At 41.8% G+C, this 13,480-nt stretch overlaps 1 protein-coding gene across 4 annotated transcripts in view; it reads right to left on the reverse strand.

Moving 5' to 3' along the window:
* The window catches only part of GLG1 (golgi glycoprotein 1), a 148,144-nt gene that overhangs the window by 13,442 nt on the left and 121,222 nt on the right, over positions 1-13,480 (reverse strand). For all 4 annotated transcript variants that reach the window (XM_089902423.1, XM_089902424.1, XM_022583202.3 and 1 more), the window contains 8 exons: positions 12,673-12,826; positions 10,727-10,864; positions 8,205-8,291; positions 5,400-5,462; positions 4,518-4,631; positions 3,590-3,678; positions 2,508-2,625; positions 1,227-1,319 (listed from right to left, as the gene is read on the reverse strand). In XM_089902423.1, the coding sequence (XP_089758549.1) occupies positions 1,227-1,319; positions 2,508-2,625; positions 3,590-3,678; positions 4,518-4,631; positions 5,400-5,462; positions 8,205-8,291; positions 10,727-10,864; positions 12,673-12,826 (856 nt within the window). The remainder of the gene's footprint in view (positions 1-1,226; positions 1,320-2,507; positions 2,626-3,589; positions 3,679-4,517; positions 4,632-5,399; positions 5,463-8,204; positions 8,292-10,726; positions 10,865-12,672; positions 12,827-13,480) is intronic.

Raw genomic sequence — 13,480 nt, forward strand, 5'->3', positions numbered from 1 at the left:
CCTTGGATCTACATAAAGCAAGGAAGAGCATTAGAGAAGGAAAAAAGTGAAAAAAATAAGATTTATTTTTCTTATTCTTAATTGATCTGATAACTGCCTAATAACAATGTACTGGGTGATCATAGCATATGCATAAAAAATGAATAATAGCAATGTCACAAGGGATGGGTGGAAGGAATTGCGAATGCCCTCTAATAAAATGCATACACTATATGAGAAAAAAAAAAGAAATGAAAAATAAAACCCAACTGGTAGTCTCTCTAAAGAGCAGGATAGAAAGTGCTAAAGGATAAATTATGAAGCTGGGAAACAGAACTGAAAAATTACCTCAGTGTAGTACAGAGAGATGAAGAAATGAAAAGCATAAAAGAAAAATTGAGAGACATGGAGGACAGATTCAGATGCTCCAAATGTCTAACAGGAGTTCCAGAAGGAAGGAAAAGGAAGGCAGTATTTGAAAGGTTTGAGAATTTCCTAGAACTGAAGTAAGACATGAATTCTGGGACTGAATGAGCTAACCAGGATAATGAAAACAAAAACCATATCTAATTATATCACAGTGAAATTACAGATCCTTAAAGTAAAGAGAAAACTCAGAAGTAGATTAACTACACAGAAATGAGAATCAGATTGACATCAGACTTTGCATCACCAACAGCAGATACTAGAAGACAACGAAGCCATTATCTCAAAGGCTAAAGTACCTGGCAATGCCCTGAACTAGAAGAGGTAGATGAGTCAATGTAAGAATATTAAAAACAAAAACAAAAAACCACTTGACTGCATTTCATTCCTGATGATTCTGGGTAGGGGCCCTGTTCTGTGAATTAGGGAAAGAAAACCTCTCATGATGGTTCTTATGTGACCTCTAGTTAAGAACTTCTGTGGAATGGGATCATATGAGGGAATAATTAATTTTGGAGGTGCAGAGTGTTGGGAAAGCTATAGAGAGGAGGAGGCATTTGAAGGATAATTAGGAGTTTACTAGGCAGACAAGGTGGGGGAGGAAAAGGTAACTTGAAAGAGGGAAGAGAATGAATAGGTGACAAAGAGGAATGAAGGTGAGCAAAAGCAGTCTGTTTGGGAAAAGCAGCCTGGCGTAGCTTAAGAAGGGATGATCAGGCTGGATAGGATGTGATGGGGCCTATCTCACCAGCACAGAATTAATTATTAAAAAGGTACCTTCACGTTACCTTTACAATTAAAAAATAAAAACAGAAAGTTACCTGAGCATTGCCATATTGCACAGTGGAACAGTGGTTCTTGATGTCACTCTTGCAGGCTTCATACAGATCTGGTTCCAGACGGATGTCCTCTGTCTGTATGAGGGGGAACCAGCATGGAAAAGTGAGCTTACTCTAAGCTGGAGAGATCAAATGTTCTACATATTTATTTGTTGATTGGATCTTGTCTGGTGGCCATAAGTTCTACACAGCTAAGTGGCAGCAGTGTGGTCACTGCAGTAAACGGAGAAGTAGGATTGAGTTTCAGTTCTGCCACTACCTAGCTACAAGGCCTTGGCCTTTGTTTGCAAAATGAAATGCTACCATCTACTCTGGCCCCTTCACAGGACTGCTGTGCGATGAAATAAGATGGTATGATGTGGAAACCACTTTGAAAGCTAAAACCATTATACAGATGTAGGACTCTACTTTTATTATTATTATTATTTTACTGAAAGAGCCAGGTTCAAATCTGAGGACCCAAAGTTCCTATTATAGAAGTATGTTTAGGCCAGTTCCACTTAAACATAATTACCACAGAATCACTACCTCTGTATGTGAAAATCTCGTACTGCAACTTTGGGGATATTAATAATACCTGGTGTCCATTACTAGTTTCTGGTGTACAAAACATATTAAAATATATTTTTAGCTGCCTTATGTGGCTTAGGCTTATCTTCAAAAGTAAAGTGAAAAGTAGTGTCCTCTCATACTGCACACTGTGGGTGGCTTCCCAGCATCCACCTCCCCTTGATTATCAGTAAGCTCATCAGTGAGTGCATCCCCTGATGGGGGATGGGGCACAGATCTCAAACTGACACAATCAAATTGAGGAGAAGGACCTTTATTTTGGGCTGGGGGCAGTTTTCTCTTGTTTCTATTTTTCCGCTGGAGATGAATATTGCAACAGGTGGCCCAGGTGCTGCAGGCAGCCATTGTGCGGCCATGAGGGAAATCAGCCTTAACAATGAAGCTGGTGTCCAAGGCAGCAGACTGGAGAGGGAGAGACCCTCGATCCTCGAGGACATTATTGATGCAATGACTACATCACATGCTTACAGTCTGTCTTACAGCTGGACTTCCAGTTATGTGTGGTAAAAAATACTTTAACATTGAAAAAATGGGAAACAAGAAGCTGTCCTATGGTAAAATTTTAGCACGCAGCTCCAAGTCTTAACCATCACGCTTGTGGCTGAAATCTTTCAGTTTGCCCTCACCCTTCACCTAACTCTCTAAGCCCTGCCCTGTGGTTTCTGGACCAGAGGTTGTGCTCTGCAGCGTTACCATCTCCAGCTCCTCCACCCGCAGCTGCTTGCGGCACTTCAGGGACACCCTGTGTTCCTTGGCTTCCTGGAGAGTGTCGTTGCGCACGGTGGTGCTTAGGCAGATCACCACGTCCACCCTGCCAAGGAAAGAAGAGGCCTGAGACTGGCTGGAGCCACACAAAGGCAGATGGCCGAGAACTGGGCTGGGGCAGGGGCCACACCATCCCCCCAGAACCCAGGAACCCCTTTACCATGTTTTTGAATGCCTTTCCTGTAAGTCTCACTGTGTTTTCAGAGAGCTAAAAGCAGCAATTTGTCTGTATATGTCATAAAAGTTGGGCCACAGCTCAAATGCTGACAACATTCCTGGCTGGTGGGGAGGCCAGAGAGGGAACATGTGTGCAAGGACAGTTTAACACTTGTTTTGATGAAAACATGTGACCAGAGAGGAATGCTACTCTACTCTTAACTCTGGACAGTGTCTTTGATATACTGAGAAAATCAGTCCTGAAAAGTACAGAAATCTAAGCAAACACGGGAACTTGGTTTCTATGAGGGGAACTGTGTTCTAGAAATGCACCTTTGCAAAGAGCAGCATGGAAGAATCTGGGCAGCCATGCTATAAAAGCTCATCACTCTCCTTATTAACACCTAATTCTTAAATGAATACAGTTTTTGTTTCTTTACTACATCTCTAACTCAGTGAAAGCCTCTGCTGCTTCCCTGAAGAGATGACACAATGGAATGACGTTTGGAGGATATCGGTTAACATCTTATTCACACTGCAACGTGCTCCTCTAAGTACACAATCTGTATGTGCTTCATCAGTTAGATAGCCTGAACCTAGAAAAATTAAAAATGCTCCTTTAGGACATAGGCTCTCCATATCAGAACTACCACCACCAGGTGTGGCTCCAGGCTGCTATAAAGAGGATATGACTAGACAATCCAAGTGTTTGGCCATACTACCAAAGGAGGGTGTAGGAGGCCTGCAGGGCTAATCCTGTCAGAGAGCAGCAGGTCACCTGACATCTTGGATACTCATTCAGTAGCTAAGAGGGACTTTAGGGAAGCAGAACGAATCAATTAAAAGCTACATACTTCTTCTTTATGTTGGGACAAAGTTTCAACACGTCCTCCTTGCAGGCCATTTTAAACTTGTAAGAGAACCGAAAATCCTTCATCTGCACCTAAAAAGGATGATGAAAAAGAAAATCAGAAGCTCTGTGACGAGGTCTCAGCAGCAGCGCTGGGTGTAAGTGTATTCATATACCGTTTGCAGCGGCTAGCTTTTCAGGCCTGCACAACTCTGTCTCTTCAGACTTCATGACCTGCTAAGCTGCCCACGGCATCTTTTGCTCCGCGCACACCAGCTTCCAGTCACACACAGGCTGTGACTCTTCCCCCAGATCTTCCCATGGTTTGCTCCCTCACTTTTCTTGACGCTTCTATTCAAATACCTCCTTCTCAAGTCCCTTTTCTCCATCACCCTGCAGGCCTTACACTGCTTTATTTTTCCTCACAGGCTCACCTGAAACTATATATTTATTTGTAAATGTACTTTTGCATCTTTCTTTCACAAGAATGTAAACAAGTCAACAAGGGCAGGGTTTGTCTGTTCTCCCCTGTCTCCCAGTGCCCACAGTCCAGAGGCCCTCAGTACCCTTTGGGGATGGCAGTCAGGGAGGCTAGGTGCCCCAAGAAGAGGTCAATTTTACATAGATGACTGGATTTCACCCTTCTAGGAAGGAAGTGCTTGCTTTATCAGAAATACTTCCTTTAGACATGTGGTAACTACGAAGACTATGGTTTAACCTTCTTATTCAAATGCCAGACCTGGGTAGTATGATTTAAAAGAAAAAAAAGCTTAGATTCTAGTGTACTGATACACATTTGGGCTGCTGCACTGAACAGATATTTGGAAAAAATGATTTTTCACAGAAGAGGTGCTCTAATGTTCTGAAAGAGGAAGGGATTCAGTAACCATCCAAGCAATCAAGACAAGAAGGATGTGCCAGGTGTTACTGACCAGCTGGAAGTGGGTGACTCCAATGGCGCACTTCTCATTCATATCCTTCTGGTGTTTGTTCTGTATAAGACACTCCATCAAGTCTCCAGAGTCTATCTGGTTATCTGCTACATCCTGGGGAAGGTAGTGCACATTTACCCTTCATTTGTAACTATTAATGAACAAAGCCTGCACCCCAGCCCATACAAAAAATGCAAACGAGATTGATTCTAGAGCCTTTACAAATAAGACACATCACAAATTATGTCAAAATAAGTCTGAGACATTACAAAGGATCAACACTCAGGGGAATAAAATTTACGCAGCAAGTTGCCCTCCCTGCGTGAAGCTCCAACAAGAACATGTACTATGCAGGTCTCTTAACACTTTTCCTTATATGATGCCGGCAGCTGGCTTTAGGGATAACATCTAACATTGTCTGCTGATTGTCAGATCCTTAGGGTTACTGGGTGTGCTTCACTCCCACAATTTAGGTAGTTCAGTAAGTGACTAAAAGTAATAAAGTAACGGAATTCCCTCAACATCAGGTACAAGGAGAGAGCTGGAAGGGGAAGCCACATTATTGTTAACAAATCCCGGCTGTATGTATCAGAAGCAATTCAGCCCTACAAATGGGGCTTCCCCCTCCCCTCTTTCCTTACAGACGGCATCTCAGCAAGTGCTGTTAACCAACGATCTGGTTACCTACGAGGGGTAAGCAAATAGTTTCCCAGGATGGTGGCCCCTCTTGATGTTTACATTTTCAACTTTAACTGGTGAAAGTTGGTTATCACTTAGGAGCAATGTGAGCTGAAGACAGAGATGAGTTCAATACATGTGGGGGCCAGAGCCCCAGTGAAACTGGTTCTGTTTCTAACCCTTGTTCCTCTAGACATCACTTACGTGGCAAAAGTTCTGAATTATGGGCTCGCAGGCTCTCATCAGCAAGGCTTCTATTTGAATATCCTGCAGAAGATTAAAATATCAGTAATTCTTTTTTTTTAACATCTTTATTGGAGTATAATTGCTTTACAATGGTGTGTTAGTTTCTGCTTTATAACAAAGTTTATCAGTTATACATATACATATGTTCCCATATCTCTTCCCTCTTGCGTCTCCCTCCCTCCCACCCTCCCTATCCTACCCCTCTAGGTGGTCACAAAGCACTGAGCTGATCTCCCTGTGCTATGCGGCTGCTTCCCACTAGCTATCTATTTTACATTTGGTAGTGTATATATGTCCATGCCACTCTCTCACTTTGTCACAGCTTACCGTTCCCCCTCCCCACATCCTCAAGTCCATTCTCTAGTAGGTCTGTGTCTTTATTCCCGTCTTGCCCCTAGGTTCTTCATGACCTTTTTTGTTTTTTCCTTAGATTCTATATATATGTGTTAGCATACGGTATTTGTTTTTCTCTTTCTGACTTACTTTACTCTGTAGGACAGACTCTAGGTCCATCCACCTCACTACAAATAACTCAATTTCATTTCTTTTTATGGCTGAGGAATATTCCATTGTATATATGTGCCACACCTTCTTTATCCATTCATCTGTCGATGGACACTTAGGTTGCTTCCATGTCCTGGCTATTGTAAATAGAGCCGCAATGAACATTTTGGTACATGACTCTTTTTGAATTATGGTTTTCTCAGGGTATATGCCCAGTAGCGGGATTGCTGGGTCGTATGGTAGTTCTATTTTTAGTTTTTTAAGGAACCTCCATAGTGGCTGTATCAATTTACATTCCCACCAACAGTGCAAAAAGGTTCCCTTGTCTCCACACCCTCTCCAGCTAAAATATCAGTAATTTTGCTTTAGAAAGAGCCAGGGGTGGGGGAGGAGCAGTTTCTTTCTCTGAATCAGTATCATCTGATGCGTAAATAGTCCAATATGTACATTTGGAAACTATTCCAGTATTTCAGTTAGATAGCCCCAGCACAGACAGAACAGCAGTTCTACGCTACTCCTCTAACGCTCCTTCATTATATTTTGAAAGGCAAGTTTTCTAGAGGCAGATTCCCCTTGTGCTTGAGCAAGAGAGAAGACAGAAGTAAGAACTGTGGGGAGAAAAAAATATTTAAAAATAATATTAGAGTATAAACAACTCTACCCCAATAAAAAATAAAATAAAATAAAAAATAAAAATAAAATTAGAGTATGTAAAGCCTTTGGAATTTTTCTCCAAAGCTAAGCAGTTCAAAATGAAAACAGGAGTAACTGACATCTATCATTCTGTCCTCGAACCAGATGACAAATGGCTACCTCTCGGGAACACACGCTAACTGCCTTCAAGCAGAGTAACTGCTGTGCAGCATTAGCTGCTGAAATAACATCTTCCTTTAAAGAGTTACACACCCCAGGGGCTTCCCTGGTGGCGCAGTGGTTGAGAGTCCACCTGCCGATACGGGGGACATGGGTTTGTGCCCCGGTCCAGGAAGATCCCACATGCCGTGGAGCGGCTGGGCCCGTGAGCCATGGCCGCTGGGCCTGCGCGTCCGGAGCCTGTGCTCCGCAGCGGGAGAGGCCACAACAGTGAGAGGCCCGCGCACCACAAAAAAAAAAAAAAAAAAAAAAAAAGAGTTACACACCCCAGAACATCCTCATCAGCCCACAAGGACAATGAGAATGAGACAGGAGATGACACAAGATAAAAGAAGGCAATGCATTTTTGAAAAACAGGAAGAAAATAAAGACCCTAAGAAATGTAATTTTATGTATTGCCAATTTTGACAACTTAAACAGTTCTAAAAGGCCTACATAAAAAAAAAATAGCTATTCTATTTCCCTGATTTCTGGCCCTACAAGACAATTTTCACATTTTAACTGCCACCCCCCCAATACTCTCTGTATTTCAAATAGTATGCCTATGCTTATGAGGTTTCTTTTTAATCTCATTTTTTGTACTTTAGTGAGTTTTAGGATGGAACAGGGATAAACATGGAATAATATTCAATCTTCCATGTTTAACTGCAAATCTCAGGCTTTTATTTTATTTCAGTGGACACACAAACATTACCAAATGGGGACTTCCCTGGTGGCACAGTGGTTAAGAATCCGCCTGCCAATGGGGGGGAACACGGGTTCGATCCATGGTCGGGGAAGATCCCACATGCCGCGGAGCAACTAAGCCTGTGAGCCACAACTACTGAGCCCGCACGCCTAGAGCCCGTGCTCCGCAACAAGAGAAGCCACCACAATGTGAAGCCTGCGCAACACAACCAAGAGTAGCCCCTGCTTGCCTCAACTAGAGAAAGCCCACACGCAGCAAAGAAGACCCAATGCAGACAAAAATAAATAAATAAATAAGTTAAAAAAACCAAAACAAAAAACATTACTGAATGACCTAATTGAAAGAGCTAAGGATGACAGAATAGGAATGCTTGGACTATTCTTGAATGTGATTAAGGGATTTGAAGTATAGCTGTTATCTTTTCTTAAAGGGGGAAAAAAGATTGGTCTTGTCACTGTGATAATTCTAATTTATGAAGAAAACCAAAGGGCTAAATGCAGTGTTTAGCTACAGAAATGAGGAAAGGGGTTCAAGAAGCATGATGATATTCATCTTTAAAAAGCAAACAGAGAATCTGACAAGGTTTCTTTTGTTCTACAGGGAATCTGAACTCTCAAGAGTCTCGAAACAAAAGAACTAAGAAGAAAAGAAAGGCTGCTGACAGGGCACTCTCCTTCCATGAGCTGCAAACTGCTTACCTCGGATTCTAACTCGGTGAGGTTGCCGACTATATCTCTGCACTCTACAGCCAAGTCATCAAGATGATCCTGGAGGCATTCAAGCTCCTGCAAATGAAAAGGCACTCTCTTAGCATTTGTCAGTTATATAAATAGTCAAGGGTAGATGAGACACCAGTGTCCACTTCCTTTTCCGTGGTCTTCCTTTTATTTTCTTTTAAACAACTTCACTGAACAGAATGCTAGAGCTTTATTTGAGTCCCCAAACTGGGATTTTTGTTGTTGTTGTTGTTTTTGTTTTGTTTTGTTTTGTTTTTTTGTGGTATGCGGGCCTCTCCCTGTTGTGGCCTCTCCCGTTACGGAGCACAGCCTCCGGACGCACAGGCTCAACAGCCATGGCTCACAGGCCTAGCCGCTCCGCAGCATGTGGGATCTTCCTGGACCGGGGCACGAACCCGTGTCCCCTGCATCGGCAGGCGGTCTCTCAACCACTGCGCCACCAGGGAAGCCCAAACTGGGATTTTTGAAAAGATAATTATTTGATGTATCAGGGTGGTTAAGAGGGTCAAGGGGGTAACAGCCATGCAAATCCTCCAGAAGGCCAAACTGATAAGTCCAACAAGAATCAATGTTCAGGTGTCCTCAGAGTCTAAAAATCTTATCAGGCCTTTACTCCATTCTGTCAAACACCCTGCTAATCTGCATGTTGATAATTATCATTGGACAAAATATTCACAGTGAAAGACACGGCACATTCTACGACCCTTCGTGGGCAAGTAAGTTGGGACCCAGTTTCAGGGTCTGAAACACAGTAGAGAGCTGATAGCTCCTGCAAATCAAATCTGGGATTCTAACCCTAACCCACATAAAAGGATCCTCTGAGGGTAACTGCAAAACAAGTGAGCACACTAGGGTTTGAGTATCTAAAAGCTATCTTACCTGGGCTTTGGAAACTGAGCTGGAGTTACCTTGTAACATCAGTCTATTGCTATTCCTTTTAGAGACTTAGAGGTTTTAAGTTTTACATTAGCTTACTTTCCCAAAGAACATGAACAGCTATTTCTCAGCAAAGGGCTCTGTTAAAGGATCAAGTTTAACTTACTGACTATTCTGCAAGAATCTCTGTTTCAGAATTAGAATGGGAAGCGAGGAGAAGATTGTGGGAATTATACAAGAGCCAGAGAGGGAGTGGGGGGGGCCCTAAAGGAAAATGCATACAACTTTTGGGAGGAGATAAATAGCTAAGGGAAAAATTCCACTCATGGACTCCTTTCCTAAGTCTAGCTTCACAGGGATGGGCTGTAATGTAGTGCAGCTTTCTCACTGTTACTTTACAGGGCGTATGAAAGGAAACTGTTTCATGGGATTCCATATGACTATATCCCTTGTTTCATTAGACAGAGGCAACAGCAAGCTAAACTATATGGCATTTCCTAACAATAAACTCGACAGAACTGTAGCAGGCCCAGGAAACAGACTGCTGAAAATGATATTCCCAGGCCCAACAGATCTGAGTAGGCATCATGTTGCTTTTTAAAAATGTCCAATTCCTGCACATGTGACTTTCATTAGTTTAATCCCAGAGGGTGTTTTGGAGTGGTACAAATGGAACCATTCATGCCTCCTTCTAGTATTAATGGGGCTTTAAATAAGTAGCTATTCCTCACTGCATGGTTCCTCTGCCTTGATCTAAAAGACAGGATACCTTCCCACCTAATTTGCTAGAATGCAACAACATATCTTTTTTTTTTTTAACTAGGCACAAAATCCTAAGAAACATTTATAGCATGCACATTAATTCTTGGGGCTGCTCCTTTTCTACACTTTCCTGTACGGAGAGTTTATAATAAAATGGAACAAATGCCTGGCTAGGATTAGACCTGAGCTCTAGGTAAGTTAAGTCAATACCCTTCATTTCTCTGAGCCTCAAGTGTATCAATTACTAAATGGAAAAAATAATTCCATTTCTACCTCTCTTCTAGGACTGTCGTAGGGCAAGCATTCTATTCATGCATATAGGTATTCGCATATCGATGTATATATTTATACTCTGCCTTCCCTCAAAAGGACCTAATGTAGCTTACAAAAATGAGAAAAGAAAAAAAAAGAAGGGCAAGATAAAATCAATTAAAAATGAGTAAAGAGAAAAGAAAAAGAAAATATGTTAAGGAAAGTGGAATGAAGCCAGTAGTAAGTTAGTACACAAAATGCCTACCACAAAATCTAATACACCTGCTAGAGGCACGCCATATCTTTGGCTCGAGGCTTTTTAAGAGGCAGCACAAAGAGGGAAAACAATCAATTACGAACCATAATAACCATAACATTAAAACAAACTAACTGCTTAGGAAAAGTACAGTTATAGAGACCAAAGAGAACATTTTCCTCAGGATTTCTTATAGGAAGAACAGTGACTAATATAACAAATCACACACCTGTGAAGCTGATGGAGCTGGATTTTACAGTGTTTGTAGTCGACATAAAATGTTAATCATGAAATTATTATTATTACTACACCATAAACAGGTAGCTTTGTCACCTACCTGTCCAGTCTCTGTTTTTTCACTGCACCATTTCCCCAGATCAATCAGGCACTTATCCTGAAGGGCAGGATCCAGCTTAACGTCCATGGCACGCTGGTGTAGGATCCTCTGGACTTCAGCTCGGCATTCCCGTGAGAGCTACATGAGAAATAATAAGCAAAATACTTCAAAGGTACCAAAACCAAAACCAAAAGACACCAGGTAGAACATATCCATTGTCAGGAAAATAACAAATAAATTTACAGTTATTTGAACCAAACTTTAAACCTCGAATCTCTTCCAGAATAAAAATTAAATGTTCTATGAGGCTTCTAAACACCTTTATCTCTAGGAATGCGATTATAAATACATTAGGCATTTTCTAATATACTGTATGAAACAATATTCTTTTCTCAGAGTATCCTGATAAAAGTGAATTAGGACTGAATCACTATGCTGTACACCTGAAACTAATATAATATTTTAAGTCAACTATACTTCAATTAAAAAATGAACTGGATTTGTTCAGATGAGGTAGAGAGTTTTTTGTTCAGGAAAATTAATTTGCCACTACTCTATGAATGTAGAGTGGAATACTGGGTCTGATTCAAGAGAGAATAAACACTTGGGTGAGGAGAACTGAGTTCAAATTTACCTAAACTCGCAACAAGCAGGTGAGAGTTACTTCAGGTCAGAACCGACTCTTCTAGATAAGTTAATGAGAATTAAGCAGAGGGTCAAACATATTAAAACTAATATTTTGGGGAGAGTTGTGAGAAAGCTGTCATTGACAGGTACAGTCAGCCTCTCCTCCTAAAAGAGCCAACACATCTGGAGGGAGGTACGGTGGGGATAGAGAGTAACTGCTTAATCGGCATAGGAGTTTCCTTTCGGAGACATGGAAATATTTTGGAAGTAGACAGAGGTGGTGGTTGCACAACTTTGTGAATGTACTAAATGCCACTGAATTTTTCCTTCTAAAATGATTAACTTTGTGTTATGTGACTTTAACCTCGATTTTTAAAAGAAGCCTATTTTTTAAAAGGACAGCATACCAGATTCCAACTCTTTCTTTATTTACAAAGACAAGGAACCTCCTACTATAGTGACTACCAAGACTCTAGGATTTAGGAGCTCCTGTGATTAATGACAGGCTCATTATACGAAGAAAAAAGTAACAACAAATTTCCATATTTTCTTACGTAGCAATATAAAAACTGGGTTAATACTGCAGTAACTAAAGTATGACATTTCTTTCTGTCTGAGTCTCCACATTCTGAATCCTAAACAGTCAGACTTTTGCATTAAGCTCAGAAGGGGTATTTGCAAACATGCCTGTGAAATAATACCATCTATATTTTCTGTAACAAATGCAGGGCTGAAATGCAATAGAGTATCTCAGAAGGCTTAAAAAGGCCACCCTGGAGAGCAAGTAGCATGTCAGTACGGGACCAGAAGGCAACAAATGTCACCTGAGAGCCAAGCAGACACGAACATCGCAACAAGAGGCAGTACTCAGGGCAGACAAATACCAAGAGAGTGGGGCGTGGAGGGTGTAGCTCCAACGAGTGTGCTGTCTGAGGGGCCTCACCAATACATGCACTATGGGCTCTGCTGCCAAGGGCAGAAGCCTAAAAACCATTTACACCTTGGCTAAGAGCTTCTAATGGATCTTTAACGCTAAATACATTTAGGGTAGCGGCATTTGTCTACTTGTGATTTAGATTTTGGTAATTTTAAGAAAAACTGGAAATGTCCCCTCATTTTGTTAAAAACATAAAATCAGACGGAAGGAAGCTGGCAGAACAATTCTATGTACACTCACTGAGAAGCTTCTAGTAATGCAGCAACCCCTCCTTGCCAGATATACTAACAAAAGTTTTTCTAGGATGATAGGACTCACAGCAATTCACAGCAAATGAATTAAATGACGACAGGAAGAAATGAAGTCAATATTGAGAGCATACCCTCCTGCCCTGTTCCTCAGTGCGGTAGGCATGTCGGTATAAGCATGAGAACACAGCTCCAGGAGGCATAAGTTCACTGGTTTCATTCCAACCGTGGGTGTGGCAAAGACGAGATGCATCTCCCTGGCATTTGCGGTATAAGACAGGGTCCAGCCTATAAGGTTAAGAGTTAAGAGATAACCACTCTTACTATACCTTTCCTCCCAAGACATGCTAAGGGTTTCTGCAAGGTGCTTGTTTGTGTACCCATTGACAATCACTTCTAGGGTAATGGAGATGGCAGGTGAGCACAAGTACATTCCTGAATTTTGTTCTTCATGAACACACAGTGGTTAATCTGTAGAAGTTTGTTAATCCTTAATATAGAAGATTTAAGTTCTGCCTCAAAGATGGTATCTTCGCGGGCTTCCCTGGTGGCGCAGTGGTTGAGAGTCCGCCTGCCGATGCTGGGGACACGGGTTCGTGCCCCGGTCTGGGAAGATCCCACACGCTGCGGAGCGGCTGGGCCCGTGAGCCATGGCCGCTGAGCCTGCGCGTCCGGAGCCTGTGCTCCGCAACGGGAGAGGCCAAAAAAAGATGGTATCTTTGCAATGTAAGGCACACAACATTACAATAATAGATTCAGCATTAACATGCCCTAGCTGAAATGAGACAAGGGTTGTAGCAATCACCAGGCAATTCACAACTTTTACTCAGTACTTTTTCTGTGAGTAAAAGTCAATCTTATCTGATATACTAGGTTCATTAAGATCAGGAAAGGACAACATAAACAGTCTCCTCAAGTTCTTTTCTAGTAAAACTGTTACAG

The sequence above is a fragment of the Delphinapterus leucas genome, chromosome 20 (assembly GCF_059928025.1).
Source record: "Delphinapterus leucas isolate spDelLeu-1000000601 "Yukka" chromosome 20, BTC_Dleu_Yukka2, whole genome shotgun sequence".
Taxonomy (NCBI): domain Eukaryota; kingdom Metazoa; phylum Chordata; class Mammalia; order Artiodactyla; family Monodontidae; genus Delphinapterus; species Delphinapterus leucas.